This window comes from Eleutherodactylus coqui, chromosome 11 (genome assembly GCF_035609145.1).
Source record: "Eleutherodactylus coqui strain aEleCoq1 chromosome 11, aEleCoq1.hap1, whole genome shotgun sequence".
NCBI classification, from domain to species: domain Eukaryota; kingdom Metazoa; phylum Chordata; class Amphibia; order Anura; family Eleutherodactylidae; genus Eleutherodactylus; species Eleutherodactylus coqui.
The window spans coordinates 127758593-127777129 of NC_089847.1; the positions used below are offsets into that span (position 1 = coordinate 127758593).

The 18537-nt window shown below is 46.7% G+C and overlaps 1 protein-coding gene across 1 annotated transcript in view; it reads right to left on the reverse strand.

The window, feature by feature from the left end:
* The window catches only part of LDLRAD3 (low density lipoprotein receptor class A domain containing 3), a 170200-nt gene that overhangs the window by 104336 nt on the left and 47327 nt on the right, over positions 1 to 18537 (reverse strand). The window contains exon 2 of the mRNA XM_066583491.1: positions 16218 to 16361. Within this exon, the coding sequence (XP_066439588.1) occupies positions 16218 to 16361 (144 nt within the window). The remainder of the gene's footprint in view (positions 1 to 16217; positions 16362 to 18537) is intronic.

Genomic DNA, 18537 nt, shown 5'->3' on the forward strand with positions numbered 1-18537 from the left:
TATCTGTATGGCCATTTACTAAACGCCACACAGTGGATCCTGTAGAAATCAGCGGTCCCCATCGCTCAGGGACTGAATTTTACCCGCGACTCGATGCTTATTTATTGTAAGATATGGCATCCCCCACAAGTGTTTATACATAAGCCATATACCATTTCCATAATAGCGCTCCTTCAAAGTATAATTGTGGCGCGCCGACGTGATTATTCAGCAATTACGACAATATAATCTTCTGTAGGTTATTACGGTATTAAGAGGACTTATTTAATACATTCAGAATAAATTTAAGGAAATGAGAAGCTAAAGTCAGCAGGAGGAAAATGTCTGAGTTATTATACCTAGCGGAAGAGGAGACGCTGGAAAGAAATACGAGGCTTCAGATTAAACAAGAGCAATTATATGGCACAATGGTGGAGGAGCGCGCAGCCGAATTATCATATCTCTATTTCAATGTCAGAGCTCCTCTGGTGAATAATCTTTACTAGCTTCTGTGAGTTATATATATATACTCTCCACTGATCCCAACTTCTAAGCCCAGGCCTAAAGTAATGGAGTCAGAGGAGAAAGTCAATGACTTTTTTGATGATGATACGAGCGGGTCAAGGACTTGGCCCGGAAACTTTCTGGAGGCTTCTGGTATGGCCAAGACAGAAGAAGAGGCCATCACAGATGAAGGTCCCGCCAGCTAGCATGGGTGGCGCTCTTAAAGGGGCCTTTTCTGTTGACGATCAATCCCCAGGATAGGTCATCAATAGTTAATCCGTCCACTGCTCACGATCTCCGCCAGTCAGCTGTTCGCTGGCCGCGCTTTCAGTACAGATACTGCAGCCCAGGTCGGTATTGCAGGCATAACTCCCATTGAATTCAATGCAATACCAACCCAGGCCACTGAAATGGGGACAGCGCTATCTGCTTCCAGCACTGTCCACACTGACAGCTGGTGCAGTGAACGGTTGACTAGTGGGGATCCAGAGCGGCTGATCACCGCTGATCAACTACTGATAACCTATCCTAAGAATAGTTATCGATAAAAGTCCTGGTGAACTCCAAGATCATACTAAGATAGGAGTAATGGCTGATGAGTAGTGGGGTGCCTGAGATCATGCAACTCCAGCTGTGTGGAAAGATGGAGGAGAACCACTATGGACACTGAAACGGCAGCCACTAAAGAGGTTGCCCAATTGTAAAGCTGATATCAATAGTAGATGAACAGGGGTCTGCTGGCCAGGAACCCCACTGAAGACTTGCTTGCTGGGTTGGTGCGCTCATGCACTGAGCAGATTTCTGTAGGAAACAGACAGCTCCGTTCCCACTGAAGTGGCTAGGCTTGGTATTGCAGGCAAAGTTCTCAATGGAGTGAATGGAAACTATGCCTGCAATACCAAAACTGGCCACTGCAGTGGGAACGGAGCTGTCCATTTCCTGCAGAAATCAGTTCAGTGTATACACATAACTCATCAGCAGAGAATCCAGGTGATGGACAGCCACCAATCTACTATTGATGACGTGGCCTAAGAATAGGCCATCGATGCTTTACAACTAGACAACTCTTTTAATGTTTTTAAGGGGAATGATGCGGCAGGTTTGCAGGATTTTGCAAGATAAACTGATGATTCTGGCAAACGGTAGGAACCTGAGAAAGAGCTAAACGTCATGAGAATGGATAATACGGAGCCAGAAAGGGATGCAAGTTAGTGACAGCTCACATAAAAGCACAGCGAGGGAACTGGCAGAGATCGTCAGCCTCAGCAGCCTCGCAGGGCGATGTGTCAGCGCCGCTCAGCGTGAGGTCTCACGGTTACAGAGGAGGAATGAATAGAGACAGGACAGTCACCGGATCCAGATGAAATACACCAGGCCATAACGAGCCTCAACATCCGACTGTACTGCTGCTACTGCGTTTCCCTGAAAATTTTAGCCCAAAAAGAGGCACTAGGTCTTATTTTCGGGGAGTGTTTTATTATACTAGCAGGCTCGATCTAGCTCCCTCCCGCTGCTCTCCAGAGCTCCAACATGCTTCTAGCAGTCCTCGGCCGCTCACAGAAGATCGCTTCCTGGTTACAGGATGCATAAATCCCACCTCCAAAAAGCGATGGCTCTGATTGGTTCTCGAGCGCTGCATTGATTGGCCAAGCAGCGCTCGAGAACCAATGTGATGGCTGTGACTGGTTCTTCGAGCGCTACATTGATTGGTTGAGTAGCAGTTGAAGAACTAATCCCAGCAACTTCGTCATGGAGGTGGGATTTATGAATTGTCTGAGCAGTGGCATTGATTGGCCAATTCATAAATCCCGCCTCCACAATGCGATGGCTCTGACTGGTTCTTCGACTGCTGCTCAGCCAATCAATGTAGCACTCGATGAACCAAACCAAACCGTTCTTCAGGAATATCGGCCCCTGCGGACAGGAAGCTTCTTGTAGTTGCTGCAGATTAGATGGAGGTGCTGACATGCTCTGACCAGCTGACAGGAAGGGGTCAGCGATTCATGCTGCTTGCACCAAATTCTGACCTCCCATCAGCACAGATATCTGGATCCATCTGACCAGGAGATGTTTTTCTGCTGCTCAGTGATACAAGTTTTGTGCTCTTTCGCCCGCTGGAGTCTCGTCTTTCTGTTTCTCTTAGACACAATGGCGCTGGAACTGGTCGTCTGCTGTTATAGCCCATCCGTGGTAAGAAATGGCGAGTTGTGCATTCAGACATGTTAGTTGGAGCTCCAGTGTTGTATTCAGCTGCTCCTGACTGTACAGCCTGTTCATCAGAACGATTCCTGACATCCTCCTCTGACCCCTTTCGGTGATAAGTTGTTTCCGTCCACAGGATCTCCTTTCTCTGGATGTTTTTTCTCGATCGCGCCATTCTCGGTATACTCTCCACACTATTACACGAGAATTCCCCCCGGGTTGGCAGTGAGACCCCGGCTAGTCCAGCACCGACGACCGGGCCTCGTTAGAAGTCGCTCCGATCGCTGGATTTTCCCATCTAATGTGGATTCACACTGAAACTGATCCACAGATCTCTGATAAAGTGGTCATTCAGTGTGTGTGTATATATATATTACAGTAGAGACATCAGTCCTTTATTAGGGTCCTTTATATGACCAATGCAGGGATCTTCTCTTACACTTCTGCGCTCTTCTAGACGTCTGATTCAGGTTTCGTTCTCCTTTAACGTTCTCAAGAGGGTATTAGCATTGGCTGGGAACGCCGCGGCCGCCGCCGCACGGTGCTGATATCTATATATCCTTGCAGAGATAATTTGCGCTCATACAAGGTACCTCGCTTACTGAGGCAAATCTTAACCTGTCAGCCCCATCATGTTACGTCGCAGGCAGCGAATGCGCTCGGTGAAGAGTATCAGGAGTGACAGGGTGCCGCGCTCTCGTCTCGGAAATGTTATCAGCGGCGTGACTTTATCCCGGAGAATTGACTTGTCTGAATCCCATGAAATATTAGGAGTCGGAGCGTTCCGGGAAGATGCGGCTGGCCGCTTTGTTTTATGGACCCTTTAACACAAACCCTGTAATGGTGTCAGGCTGATGTGACAAACCGATGCGGAAAATGGATCTACAGGCCGCTGGAAACTAACTTTATAAAAAAAAGGGAAGAAGAGATGAATTCGCACAGAACTTGCACTTATCGGCTTATTTCACTTTTTTTTTTGCAGTTTGGTTAAAAAAATTGTACGATTCTTATACAAAAGTAGAATAGGATCCGTTAGTGGAAAGTTAAAGAGGTTGTATCACAAAATGACGACACCCCCTATCTGCAGAATATGGATCTGGTTGGTGAGGGTCCAACCGCTAGGATGATCGATGATCCTGAAGGTCCCGAATGAATGGAGCCGTGGCCTTAAAAACACGTACAACACTCCATTCCTTTCAGCGTGAGCGCCCGAGATAGTTGAAACCAAGTTGGTTATCTCTGGCAATCCCATTAAAATGAATGGATTGGCGGTGCATATGTGTGCCCATTCGAGAACCTTTGGACCCCTATCTTATAGATGGGGAATATCTTAACCCCCTTACAGTTTTGAATGAGCGCTGTTCGTTCTGCAGGAAAAGGAAATGACAGTTTTGTACGAACGGCGCTTCTATCAGCATGCTTTTGGCATCATTTGTAAATACCAATTCTTGGCTTTTAAATGTCATAATAACCATGTTTTTAGCACTTACAGAACTGGAGCTCCAACCGTTTGAAGTTGGGTCGGCAATACTGAATTTACAGTTGTTATTTTTTAAGTCAGTGTGTGCAGAGCAGAGAGAGAAGGGGAGGGGAGAGCAGCAGCAGCAGAGGAGCTCTGTGATTCCTCTGTCTCCCTCCACTTATGATCTACTTCATGTCTGAGTGTTCATCTGGCAGCGCTAATCGTTCGAAGGGTTACTTTCACCTGACAGACTTCCTGTAAGGCTAAAATTGGTTATTTCATTACAGGGTTAACATGCACTTAACAGCTCACTCCCACGGAGTGCTGTAGCCTCTGATTGGATGCAGTGGTTAGGGGATATCTGTTTTATAACAAAGAACAGTGTTGAATCGGTGGGGCAAAGGGCAGGTAAGTACCCCTACTTCTGTTATTTTAACCCTTCCCAATCCAATTTGTATCCTGGTTTTCCTAGGGGGCTTACTCTTTTTCTGCTGTTATACAACAGCCCTATCTGCTGGCTAAAGCCAGTACTACATGAGGTGACACGTTGGATAGGCTCCGACAGCAGCGAGGCTGGCAATATACAGTAAGAGAACCCCGACGGCCGTCTTCCAACATCAGAGCTGTACAGCCTTAAATCATAATGTCTTCAGAGGTCAGACAGTGTACTGGAAAGGGTTAACAAATTTGAGGCTATACTTAAAAAAACAATCAAGCATCCAGCAAGTGGACAACCCCTTTAATTTTGAGGGAGAAGACCTTTAAAGGAGTTATATGGGACTTATGTAGTGATTACCTATCCTCGAAATAGGTGGTCAACATCAGATTGGTGGGGGTCACATTCCCAGCATCCCTGACAACCAACCTCTTAATGGGGCTATGACATTCGGGTGAAAACTGCGGCCTCTTCTTCGCCTGTCACGTCACGTGGCCTGGCTGCAGCTTGGTGCCATTCAAGTAAAGGGACTGCAATACCAGGCATAGCCACTACGCAATTATCGGTGTTGTAGCTGGTATACAATAAAGAGGCCACAGCACAAACCCAATCACTGTGGCCCCTGCAAACGGACGTCCACCAATGTGGTATTGATTGCCTATCCTAATACTAGGTCATGTTGCATGGCCCTATAAGTCTCCTCACACCCCTACTAGCTGCTCTCGTCACAGGCCTCTCACCTGGCCAACCAACAGCCTACTGCACACTGATGAAGGGCTAAAATGTTGAAACAGTCCATCTGTACGTGGCTATCTCTTCCATCCGGGAGAAGACTCTGGCTTTGGCTTATATTCCTAGTTATTAATGCAAAGCCTGCTGAAAAGTCAGACATTGACTTGAAGAAAATCTGCCTTCCAATAGGTGGCGCTGTGGAGGCATTACAACCATACTATCTTCTCATTTGCATAAATTTCCCAGAGGAGCATGCATGACCTTATAAGTCTCCACAGGTGCTCTCCCTAAGGAGAAACGTTACCCCCCTCCCGCTAAGGTTATCTGTTGTGCTGCGTCCACGGAGGTTGAATAAGAGATCTAGATAGCGGTGGCAGATAAACACATTGTCATTATTAACCAATGACGACCCTAATGGAAATGGATGACGACAGGAAAGAAGTAAAGTCCTTGTGCATCGGGACAACACGCAGGGCTCATTCGCACGGGCGTAAGAGCATTGCGCAAAAAAGTATGTAAAAGGGCCCGTGTACTTGCTGGGCAGGTTCCCTGCGTACTCGCTGTGTATTTGCGCCGGCCCATTCTCTTCAATGGCCCATAGTGATACATAAAACGCACCAAAATATTTTATGCCGTGTATTTTTTTTTACGCGGTCGAATGCCGCGTGAAAAAATACGCTTCTCTGAGCGATCCTATTGAAATCAACGTTTTTTTTCGTACGGCGTATTACGTGAGCAGAAATTGCGGCGTAATACACTACGCAAATACGCTTGTGTGAACGAGACCGTAGGTTGCCCAGGGTCCAACACCCCGCGGTACAACAAGGGTCTGAGCGTGGCGACTGCGGAGGAGGCCAACAAGGACTTTCTTCGAGATGGTGATGATTTAGCAGCCCCGGAGGTTGTAAGGGCAGGAGGGCACGGGTGGCGGGCAGGAGGGCACGGGTGGCGGGCAGGAGGCCGGGGATACCACAATACAAGCGCACATTTCTCCGAGGCAGCCATTTTGTCGGTGTCTACGGTATAAGACTTGGCCGTCCCGTTTAAGCATCGGCTGTTTATTGGACCCAGTTTGAAAAAATGGCTGCCTCCTCACACCCACGATGAAGTACAGATGGATGTGCGGCATGCATGAACGTACATCTAGAACATCCGCGGAGGAGTTACCTGTCCGCAGCGACGCCGGTCTTCGGATTTTTACATACTTGTCTGATGTATAGAGCAAAAGAAGAGGAAAGAGAAAACAATAGTCACACGATGACAAGACCCATCTTATGGCGGCATGCAATCAGTAAGATTCCTAGAAGGTCCTGCGGGCGGCCGTGTCCGCTCATGTCATTGGGGTATAAGATAAGCTTCATTTGCGTGAATTGTGGACGAAATATTTGCAACCTGGCCTCAGTTTCAGCTTGGCTGGAGAAGCATGGGTGGCAGTTTAAAGCATTTAACCTGCAACTAGCAGAATTCTGAATGCAGCTCTGGAGTATGAAACAGGATGGCATTTAGAAGGAACCTCTGAGATTGCAGAAATGGTATCACCTCATTAAGTAATAATACATACAGCAGTTGTAGGATACGGCGCTGGACTGTTCCGGAAGTGAAGGTTTACTCATGGCCAGGAGCGGCAAGACTTCTAGCATGTCCTAATCTTGTCCGAACACCGCCATGTAGCTAGCAACATGTCCCAAGCCCGGATACATGGGGAGGGGTGGAGAAGCAATGGCAAACTAGTCCACTATTCCAAAATACTTTATGGATCTCAGCCGGACAAGGAGAGGAATAAATGGAGAACGATGATCCGTGGAGTGACCGAAAGTCGGCCTGGACTGAACGGATCATCACCACCAATCTTGTCCGACGAGGTTTCACATTCGGACTATTGAATGAAAAACAGCTTGTGTGAATGAACCCATTCAAATGGAACATGAATGCAAGTTCCACACTCCACGCCATTACACTTCTTCCTGCCATGGGAGATATATGTGAGCTGCCACCCGGCACAAGTATGTCTGTGGCCACCCGGCAGGGGCGGCATGTGCCCGTAGATTGCAGGCTGCCCACCCCTGCCCTACAGCAACACCAAGGGCATTAGAGGGGACTATATTAATAAATTAGAGTCATCCCATTTGTCGGACCATTTTTTAAAAATCTGTAGCTGCAAATGTGATAAAATAACAAAAGCAGCGCTACGTACCGGTCCTCTCCCCCAGCACCGCGGTCCTCCCAGTCTTTGTTTAGGAACGGCGACCACTGGGCTTCTGCAGCCATCAGCGGCCACAGCGGTCATATACTGTTCTCCTGGCATCACAGTTCCAATCCTGGAAGCCATAAGGCCAGAATGGCACCTGACCGCCGTGGGCTCTGACTGGCTGTAATGGTCAGGAGGTCGCCATTCCCGAACAAGGACCGGAAGGGCTGCGGCGCTGGAGGAAGGGCGAGTACCGCTGCTTTTGTTGTAATGCATTTGCAGATGTAGATTTTAAAGAAAAAGTCATTCAAAAACTGGACGACCCCTTGAAGTAAAGTCCAGTTTTTGAAATGTGTCAAGGTTATAAAGACATACGAGAAGGGCTCATAAGTCGGGAAGCCGACTGATTGCCACAAGGAAGAACCCTGACATCCTGTGGATGCTACTCCCATGGACACAAAAAGGCTCATAATGTGGAGTCCATGGGGGGAGTCAACATTCAGCTTGGCCAAGGTGACACTCCAAAATACCTTTGGTCTAGTGATCATCGTGCCGACTTATGAACCCCATTTCTATATCTTATACAAAACCTAAATTCGAGTCATCAGTTGCCTTTCAAGGGGTTAAATATTCTAACCATCCTCTTATAACTTATCTGAAAGCGGGATCGAATCCCACCATGTTCACCATCCTATCCAGTCTGATGAATGACATGGTAACCCGAAGGCTATGGGCACAACACTCCAATGATAAAGCAATTAGATGCAAATTGTACGTCAGGTAAAAACGCGTTTCGGAGTGAGACCCTTCATCAGTTGTGCTGGGATGGGTACCGAGAAGGTCTCTTGGATCATCCCAAGGAACAGTGACAGGACACCAATGGGTAAAGATGGCTTTTGGTGGATCATTGGGGTAGAGGAGCAGGAGGACTCCTGATGATCTAAGAAGCCCTCTATGTACCGATCCCAGCCAACTGATGAAGGGGCTCACCCCGATCCCAGCTCAACTGATGAAGGGGCTCACCCTGAAACACATCTAATGACTTATTTTTGGCGTGTTGCACAGATATGCCAGTCCTTCTGCTCATTCATCTAGATCGCTGGTCTGGTGGAGAATTCTGCGCGGTGAAGGAATCGATGGTTGGACACGCTGATCAGTCAGTGGGGAGTCACAACTGCTAATCCTCGGATATGTGTGGGATTCAGAGAATGGGCGCCGAGTTGTGTGTGTATAGAACTCGCTGTAAATTGCAGCCATTACTTTCTGCCTCTTCTGCTGAAAACGCAAATAGAGAGAAAGCATTTATGGCAATTTACGTGGTGGTGAATTTTTGCTGAAGTTTTAGAAAAACAAAAAGAAGAAATCAGAGTTTTAACCCCTTAAATACAAGGCCCTTTGTTTTTCTTTCATTTTTAGTTTTTTCCTCCCCACTTTCAAAAACTGATAACTCCTATTTTTCCATCAACGCAGCATTTACAAAAGGTTTTACAGTAATGGAAAAAAAAAATGTAAAAGTTTTTAAGTGGAGTGAAATAAAAAAAACAAAAACGCAATTCTGCCATGTTTTTTAAATTCCTATGTAGATTGAAGGCTATGGACATCTTTGCGTTGACTTTTCATATTCCTCGTTTGCTCCCTAAAAAGTCGTATACATTAAAAATATATATTGCTACCATTTATCTGCAGTAGAGTCTGTGCAACTCCAGCACATAGTCGGCTGTGCAGCTGCTTCTGAGCTCGGTTTGACAGTGCGCGGCTCCTGGATGTGCCAAGTTTCTCTGCTCTCCTCCTGACTCCTTTATCAATGATAGAGAAAGTGGCATGAGAACGGGTAAGGTGGTTGTAACAGCAAATAAGAGTGTTAAAAGCATCCAAGTCTTCAAGAAGGGCAGATCACAGGAATTTTTCTATATGCGGATTAATTTGTCAACTCTCCAAACATCAAAACAGAATGGATAGCGGGCGCTTGTGAAGAGTTTCATGCAATTAGAATAGCCTCCTGGTGCCAAGTATAGCAACATTTTGGGCATAAAACCCTTTATCAAGTGGGTACATACACATATATGGATAAATATATATAGCCTGCAGGTCAAGGCAAGAGGAGCTGGTGATGCATTGAATACAACAGGGGGCATGTGGTGAGGAGGTGGGTGGGGAACAAAGTCGCCAAAGCAGACCGCGTGGCTATGAATTAAGCAGCGCATAGGTGGAAGTGCTACCGTTGGAGCCTAATTTGTCAACTCTCGGCATGAAATCAATGCACAGACCACATACGGTGGTCCTGCATGGATTTGCCCCGTTTTCCCCATTTTGTAATTGGACAACCAGTATTAGCCAGGTGCAGTAAACGGCATAGCAGGGCTGTAAGGAACCATTGCTGATATTACTGGAAAACCCCGGGTGACAATTTTTGGTGTAAATGCTTTATTTTCCAAGACACCAATTATCTAATACGCTGGGATCTGGAGAGAATCGGCTTTTCTACAAAACTGTCATTGTTCAGCGTCCCTCCGCTGCAATAGATTATCTATCTGCCATCAAGGAGAGGAATCGCCTAGGAAGCATCTCTCAGAGTCGCACAGAGTACTGGGGATTCAGGGAACACGATAAGAGGGGAGATTAGAACACTTCTGCCTGAGGGTGCCATTACCCGAGTGCCGTTAACGTTCGTGTAGTAGCGCTAATTGCCGGGCGGCTCCTGCATTAGCAAGTATATCCCAGCAATTATTGAGGGAAGCGTGCACCAGCGGCAGCCGCTAACGCATATGTGATGGCCCCCTAAGGAAGGTCCTGGACGGCTGCTGATGCACATCAGCTAATTATATATACAGTGGCAACACTTACGCATCACACAGTATACGGCCTCAATCACGCGGGTGTATTACTATTACAGCTGTGAGTGCTCTAGAATAGCTCTAATTGCCGGGCTGCAGCTGTACTTGCAGGTTCAGCCTGACAATTGTTGGGAAAACTCGGGTGCTAGTGGCCACCGCTGGAGATCGCCCTCGCCCGTGTCAAACCGATTCTTCATTCACAATTACGGTTTCCAGTCGCGGATGAAAAATGGCAGCATGCTCCATTTTCCTGTAGGTCCCGCACGGACGGCTTTTATTGAAGTCAATGGAAGCTGTCTGACCCGGGAAAAGCAGGGTTTAAAAAAAATCTGTACTGCGCATGTCCCGCTGCGGTCAGGGCCGGATTCCGTGCGGGATTCGGCAACCGGAATCTGGACCTGCCGTGTGCATGAGGCCTTAGTTCAGGGACTATGAGACGGCTGTTATCACAGCAGCCCCTCCTGTATATTACAGGGCAGTAAAGCTGCTATTACATGGCTAAGCAGGTGGAGCTCCGCTGATTGCGGTCGGCACCTGGACTTGTCATCCTGCTTGAACTGCTCAGTACAAGTCTCGGCAACAATCGGTAGGGAAATCCGTAGAGAAATTGGCATGCGTTACGGAATTTACATCCTCAGCGTGTCAATTTTAGCACTGGATACGCTGCAGAATCCAACACCTTCTAATGAGGGGCGGAATTCTGCACCAAACTTCATACCAAATGATGGAGGTTTTGATGCAGTGGCGAATCCGTCCCGCGTGGACATGGCTGAGCGTGCTCTTACATGGGGGCTAGTGTTCGTGTTTGCCCGACAACTGCCAGGCTGAACCTACAAGTGCAGGAACAGTCTTGCAATTAGCTCCATTACACAGGCATTAGCAGCGCTTACATAGTAGCAACCGAACCCCAAGTCACTTCCACTCCAGGGACATCAACCCAACCAGTCAGGAAGCAGCCGCCATTGTGAATCAGTTTAACCGGCTTTGGTGCAAATGAAAGTGACAGCAGGAGCGCCAGAGAGGAACAGCAAGACACCCCAAAAAAGGGACTGGAGACAATTCCTCTCTCTGAGGGACTCTTCCCTAGTTCTGCGTGTTGCTGGTGCCCGTGTCACTACTGGCAGTAGGAGGCGCTACTTGCCATCCAATCAGGTAGTCCTCTCCTCCGAGATGCACATCCATACTTGCTGTTACAAGAAGGTTTGCTGTATCTTCCAGCACAATCTATGGAGCAGATACCAGGACACGGCTGCTACACAATGAGAGATGGACAACCCAGCATCAGGACCAGAGGAGCGCTGCCAGAGCCCTACAGGTGAGAGCGGGTTCACACGGCCCTTAATGTTTAGAGCTACCGCATATATAATATCATTTTTTTCTTTGTTTCTGGTTCAGTCGGTGCCAGAAGACAGATGCCGATACTACTGCCCGACACTCTAGGGCCCCGTAGGAGTCTTCAGGAGGCAGTGGCATTCTGTTGCATCACTGGCCAGTGTGTTTGGAGTGCTATTGCATTGCTGCTGCTATTACTTTGACACGGTCTGGTTTGCATATATGTTATTATTTTATATACCCTGATGAGCCCTGATAGAGTTACTCTGTAGTAGCTGCAGAATCACACTTATCAGGGAGTTACTCTGTAGTGGGCTGCAGGGTCACACTTATCGGGCAGTTACTCTGTAGTGGGCTGCAGGGTCACACTTATTGGGCAGTTACTCAGTAGTAGCTGCAGGATAACACTTATCGGGGTGGTTACTCTGTAGTAGCTCCAGAGTCACACCTATCGGGCGGTTACTCTGTAGTAGCTGTAGAACCACACTTATCAGGGCGGTTAATCTATAGTAGGCTGCAGAGTCACATTTATCGGGGCGGTTACTCTGTAGTAGCTGCAGAATCACACTTTTTGGGCAGTTACACTGTAGTAGCTGCAGAATCACACTTATCGGGCATTTACTCTGTAGTGAGCTGCAGGGTCACACTTATCGGGGCGGTTACTCTGTAGTAGCTATAGATTCACACTTATCGGGGTGGTTACTCTGTAGTAGCTGCAGAGTCACAGTTATTGGGCGGTTACTCTGTAGTAGCTGCAGAATCACACTTATCGGGCAGTTACTCTGTAGTGGGCTACAGGGTCACACTTATCAGGGAGGGGTACTCTGTAGTAGGCTGCAGGGTCACACTTATCAGGGAGGGTACTCTGTAGTAGGCTGCAGGGTCACACTTATCAGGGAGGGTACTCTGTAGTAGGCTGCAGGGTCACACTTATCAGGGAGGGTACTCTGTAGTAGGCTGCAGGGTCACACTTATCAGGGAGGGTACTCTGTAGTAGGCTGCAGGGTCACACTTATCAGGGAGGGTACTCTGTAGTAGGCTGCAGGGTCACACTTATCAGGGAGGGTACTCTGTAGTAGGCTGCAGGGTCACACTTATCAGGGAGGGTACTCTGTAGTAGGCTGCAGGGTCACACTTATCAGGCAGTTACTCTGTAGTAGCTGCAGGGTCACACTTATTGGGCAGTTACTCTGTAGTAGCTGCAGGGTCACACTTATCAGGGCGGTTACTCTGTAGTAGCTGCAGAATCACACTTATCAGGGCGGTTACTCTGTAGTAGCTGCAGGGTCATGCTTATCAGGACAGTTACTCTGTAGTAGATTTCAGGGCCTTGACAACTTTGATTTACAGGATGCAATAGGATTAGTTTGTTGACTAATAGACTTTCTAGATGCTATTTTTTTAAGGGGGGTTGTCACATCCTGAGCGCCATTATGTCGGGAGTTAATGAACATGATGTTGCAGCCTCTCATTAGCTGCAGTGGTCACCTAATTTCCTGTAACACCATCTGCCACAGCAATAACTGGGACTTTAGTGTGCTACTAGATCTCGGCAGCCGCACAAGAGGAAGTATATCTCAGTTTATTATTTTAATAAAGGGAGTCCTAATTAAAAGGAGACAACCCCTTTAACCCTTTGCAATCCAATTTTGAATTCAGGGTTTCCTAGGGGGCTTTCTCTTTCTGCCATTATACAATGGCACCATCTGCTGGCTTGAGCCAGTACTGCGCTATGGGACATGCTGGATAAGCCCCCCGACAACAGAGCGACCGGCAATATACAATAAGAATGCCCTGCCGGATGTCTTCCGACATCAGAGCTGTACAGCCTTTAATCAAAATGCTTTCAGACGTCAGACAGTGGATTGGAAAGGGTTAATGCATACCTAATAAATGTTAACTCATCACTGATCACGATATACGTGGTTTTTGATGTGTCTGACTGCTAACCTTGTCTTCTTGGATCGGTATTCTATGTTTTCTGCTGAGTCTAGTTCATTTGTAGGATTAAGGGCTTAGTGAGAAGTGCAATTCAGGAACAAGGTTGCAGTACCACCCTTGGTCAGCAGAGGTAGTAACAGCATGCAATAAGTATTTCCATCTCCAAGACTCCTGAACTTGGTGCAAAGACCCAAATGTGAAGTCTTAAGTAATATGGACATCTATTCAATAAATCTTGTATCATTCAAGTTTTTGGAACTGCCTTCTGAAAAGATTCTGCAACTTTCTGATAAACTCCACACAATGTTCAAAATCTCTATTTGCTGTCAGTGAATGAAAATGTTCCTTTTGTGCATTAAAGGTCAGCTCTGAACAGCACTATAAACTAATGGGAAGCCGAGGGATGTATTCTTTATACTCTACCGCTCCCCCGTTCCCGTGGTGTCCTCCAGTGAAGTCAACACACGGACTGAAAATCTGCCATTTTTCAGGCCGACATACGCGCACTCCCCATAAAAGCGTGTATGAAGGTGGCAGATTCCCTTTCTCGAATTCTCTCCTGTCCTGATAGTTTGTTACAATGTATCGGTGCAGATAAAGTATATCGACATGACGTCCATGCTGTTTGGCCAGCAATGACAAGTACTACAATTGCACATGTTTTCGGCCTCTAAATGAAAAATGTCAATGTTTTCATTCACCCACAGCAAACAGAGGTCTTGCAAATAGTGAGGAATTGAGCCACAAAGTATATGTTTGTGCTTTTGTTGCTGATGCATTTATGGTAGGTCACAGAGGAAAGTTTAGACGGGATGCAATTGTAACGCTGCTGAAACATAAGCAGTAGCGTCAGCCGCTTGCATTTTCTTAGGATCCATCATTCACAATAAGTGATGTCACAGTTCACCTCCTCCCCTCCCTGCACACTGACTACTAAGCCTAATACTAGTCTGTCACTTCCTGATCTGTAAAGAAAGCTTTAGAGCAGTCATCTCCCTAACATCACAGGCAGGATTACACTAAGAGGTGTCACCTATATGTAGATAACACAGGATCCAACATTCACAATAGATGTCACAGCTCCCCTCCTCCCCTCCCTGCACACTGACCACAGAGCCTAATAGTAGTCCGACACATCCTGATCTGTAGAGAAAGCTTAGCAGCTATCATCTTACTAACACCACAGCAGGATTATACTGAGAGGTGCACACGTATATGTAGATAACACAGGATCCACTAGTCACAATAGGGATCAGCTGTGACTATCTACTCCCTCCCTGCACAGGTCACAAAGCATCCATTTATTTATCCGCCTGCAGCCTCCACCGGACTGAGCCAACTCCAAGTACCGCTACACATCGCACACTCAACATAGATGGTCTCCACAGACAACATATGGCAACATGATAATGAGCAAAACCTCTATTTATTTACCTAAAATTATGTTTTGTGCTGAAAAATCCCTCTACAGTGCTGGCCACTAGGGGTCTCCCTTCCTTCTAATTTGCTGTCCACTGCCTGTTGTAAAGCAAAGTCCATCTCTAGTAACAGAGATAATAAGACAGACTTATGCAGTCCTGACTCATGCTGCCCACAGGGGAGAGAAATTCACACAGATGTAGCTGCAGTGAATAGTGAGTGATTTACAGTCACACAGCTGCTGAAATCACATCTGCACTGCTCAGTACGTCTCTAGAGTCCTCCATAATGCTGTTCGTTATACGAGTATGCATGCAACAGAAAGTTAGGAAGGAGAACCTGCCATTTTCTCCATGTGCAGTGTATAGAAGACACCTGACAGCAGCTCCTCCGACGAGATAAGAAAGAACTGAGATTTACAGATGCAGCCTGCAGAGGGGAAAACTGGAGATCAATACAGAATACAAGTCATATAGTAGCCGGACATAGAGTCGTTCCACAGACGGAATCATTTGGCAGCGGGGATTCCCTATCCTGTTCCCTAAATGGGGATCCCCAGCGCAAGTGTGAAAGCACCCTTAGAGAGTGCTATTGCTCTTCCTGAACAGTGTGGCGGGTCCCCTGGTGGCGAAACAGATTGAACATGTGCGCCATTTGTAAATTAGTAAGTCTCTACACCAGATTACTCAGTGGCACAGTGTGGATACTGTTACGGCGTCTATGCGCCCCTCACCAGTTCGGGGGGTTACGGCAAGACACCTCTGGTGGTTACATGGTGCACGGTGCTCCAGTGTCACCGCTCGCTCCGAAGTCTTTGCCCATAGGTCTTACACGCAGTCGCGCCCTCCTCTTAAAGGGCCAGTGCGTGACTTCCACCAATCCTCAGCTGACACCTACTATAATAATAGGCATCTTCCCCTATGGAGGATGCCTAAGCAACTGGTCTCCCTTCCATTGTGACAAAGCCGCAGTTCAGCGCTTTCCTGGTTTTGACCTGTGCTCCTTCTGACTATCCTGACTTCTGTGCTCTCTGACCTTAGATTTAATTTGTTTCACCATGCAACAGTGTAAACTTTGCGTCTCATTTTTAATATAGATGCCAATCAACCCCTTTGAATAAAACCTCCCAGATTGTCTGGAGTTGCTCAAGTGTGGATAAAGAAAGGAAGCAACGAAGTTCCAACTTACGACACTCTTTTTCGTCGCTCTCATCGAAGCAGTCGGGCACCCCATCACACTGCCAGCCTCCCGGGATGCAGTCCCCGCTGCTGCACATGAAGTTCCCAGGGATGTTGCATCTTGTACCGTTACTCCCAGGTATCAGCTGTCCGTCTGGAAGACAAAGGAGACAACAAACACATGAGGGCTCATTCACACAGGATCACGCAATTTCCATCCGTGACTTTTGCCGCATTGTTCCTGCGTACGTGTATGGATGCTGTTTTGGCGCGTATCAGTTGTGTTGCATCTATAGTCACTACGATTTTCAGGAGGGGTATCAAATCCTCTTAGGGAGGGCATCTAGAAGGTGTGAGGAGACTTATAAGGCCATGCATGTTCCCCTGGGAAATATGCAAATGGAAAGATTGGACAATACCTCGGCAGCGCCACTTATTGGAAGGCAGCATTCCTGCAGGTCAATGTTAGACTTTTTAAGTCTTGTAACAATGACTGGGAATTGTGAGACGTAAGTGTGACTAGCACTAGTAGTGTCACTAGCAAGTAGAATGACAAGAACAGCCAGTAGAGGGCATCCGCTCACGTTGACATATTTTTAGGAAAGTTGGACAACACTTCTTGTAAAAGCTGAAACGGAGGCCATATATTACGATAGAACGTGGAAATGGTTGAGAACACTTGTGAAGACTCAAGCATTTATAGGTAGTGGTTGGGAGAGGGGATATTATTCATCAATTGATCATTTTATCTTCTTATGATATCCATGTCGCACTCCTCTTTTTGCACTTTTTGAACCTATAGAGACGCTATTTTGTACTCAGGGAGAGAAAATCCCCAGTGAGCACAGTGCACTCTCAATGTCAGATAGGAGCAACAACAGCTTTACAATTAGAGAACCACACCAAAGCTCCCCATATCTCAGCTTCATAGAACCGCAGCCATAAATGACTTTTAAGCACGAGCTTTTAAAGCCTATGGAAACCTTTTTGCATGAAAAACCAATACACACATCTTAGTAACCCCCTGCGGAAAAAAACGATGCACTTATCTATATTTTTTGCATTGAGGTTTCCTTCTTATACATTTAGAAAGCCTCATACGTGTTTTGCAGGCTCTCCTATATTCAAGTTTCTGGCTTAAAGACTTATCAGCTAGTCTCTCTCACGAACATGCACAAGCTCAGCTCCTCCTCCCTTCTCCTCTTTCAGAGGCTGTGTAGCATAACCACGCCCACTCAACACTACACAGCTATCTTTCCATCCGCTTTCTGAGAAGCTGCTGGTCCATTCCCCTTGCTGCTGATAAGGGCGGAAAATTCACAAGAAGTGAATTATAGCCCTCTGTAATAGTAGCTTTCTCGGCTGTACTCTCTGTCCTTCAGATCTCCTCCACCATCCCTCAGCACTATCATACAGCAGCCTGTAATAGCCCAGTCAACAGGCAGTAAATGTATGTTTACAACAGGGCAGGGGACCAGACTATGGGAGGAACTGAGAAACAATCAGCTTACTCTAACAGAATTTGCTAAGACTTCAGTCCTCCGGTCAGCAGTGCCTTGGAAACAATATAAGCATAGAAATCAAAACAAGCAGAAATGTTTAATGAAAATGAATTACAAAAAGTGTTAATTTCCAAAAACACATGTTTTAATCAGAGTGTGAAAAGCCTTTAAAACCGTATCCAGACCGCCATAATACAGCGCTTGGTTTTACCGGCAGCAGTTCATCTGCATGGAAAAGTGGTGGAAACTGTTAGTAAATCAGTCGCAGAGTAACTTGAAAGCCCCTTCAGACCAATACAGAAATCGCCCCTTTCAACACAACTACATCAAAAAACTACTTGGTTGCTTTAAACAAATTGTGCCCCATTGCTTATTTTTATAAAAAGTGTTATAAAAAGAATATACCATACTGGAGGACCCAACACATGCAGTACTTCATCTCTCCTGTGGTGGCATTGCAGGGGAATTGAACACTTTCTACCAGGCTCCTTTGCTGAGTAGAGCTGATTGCTGCAGACCTCAGAAGCTACACACTTTGAGGTCAAGTTAGCCCCTGTTCATATCTCACTATAGAACTTCTTTGATGTCCAGTAAAGCTCCTAATGCATCCCTCTGTCAGGCATGCACCACACATATGGCCCGATTCTAATAGATGTACACTATATAGTGCCAGCCTTAGGTTAGATGGCACCCTGTGCACAATGTTTTTTGGTTACCCCTTGTCATTTTATATATATTGCACTGATAGGCAATCTGCCTGTTCTGCTTTGCGAAAAAGCAGCAATTTAGCAGCATACCCACACTAGAACAGTTCTGTGAATAAATACT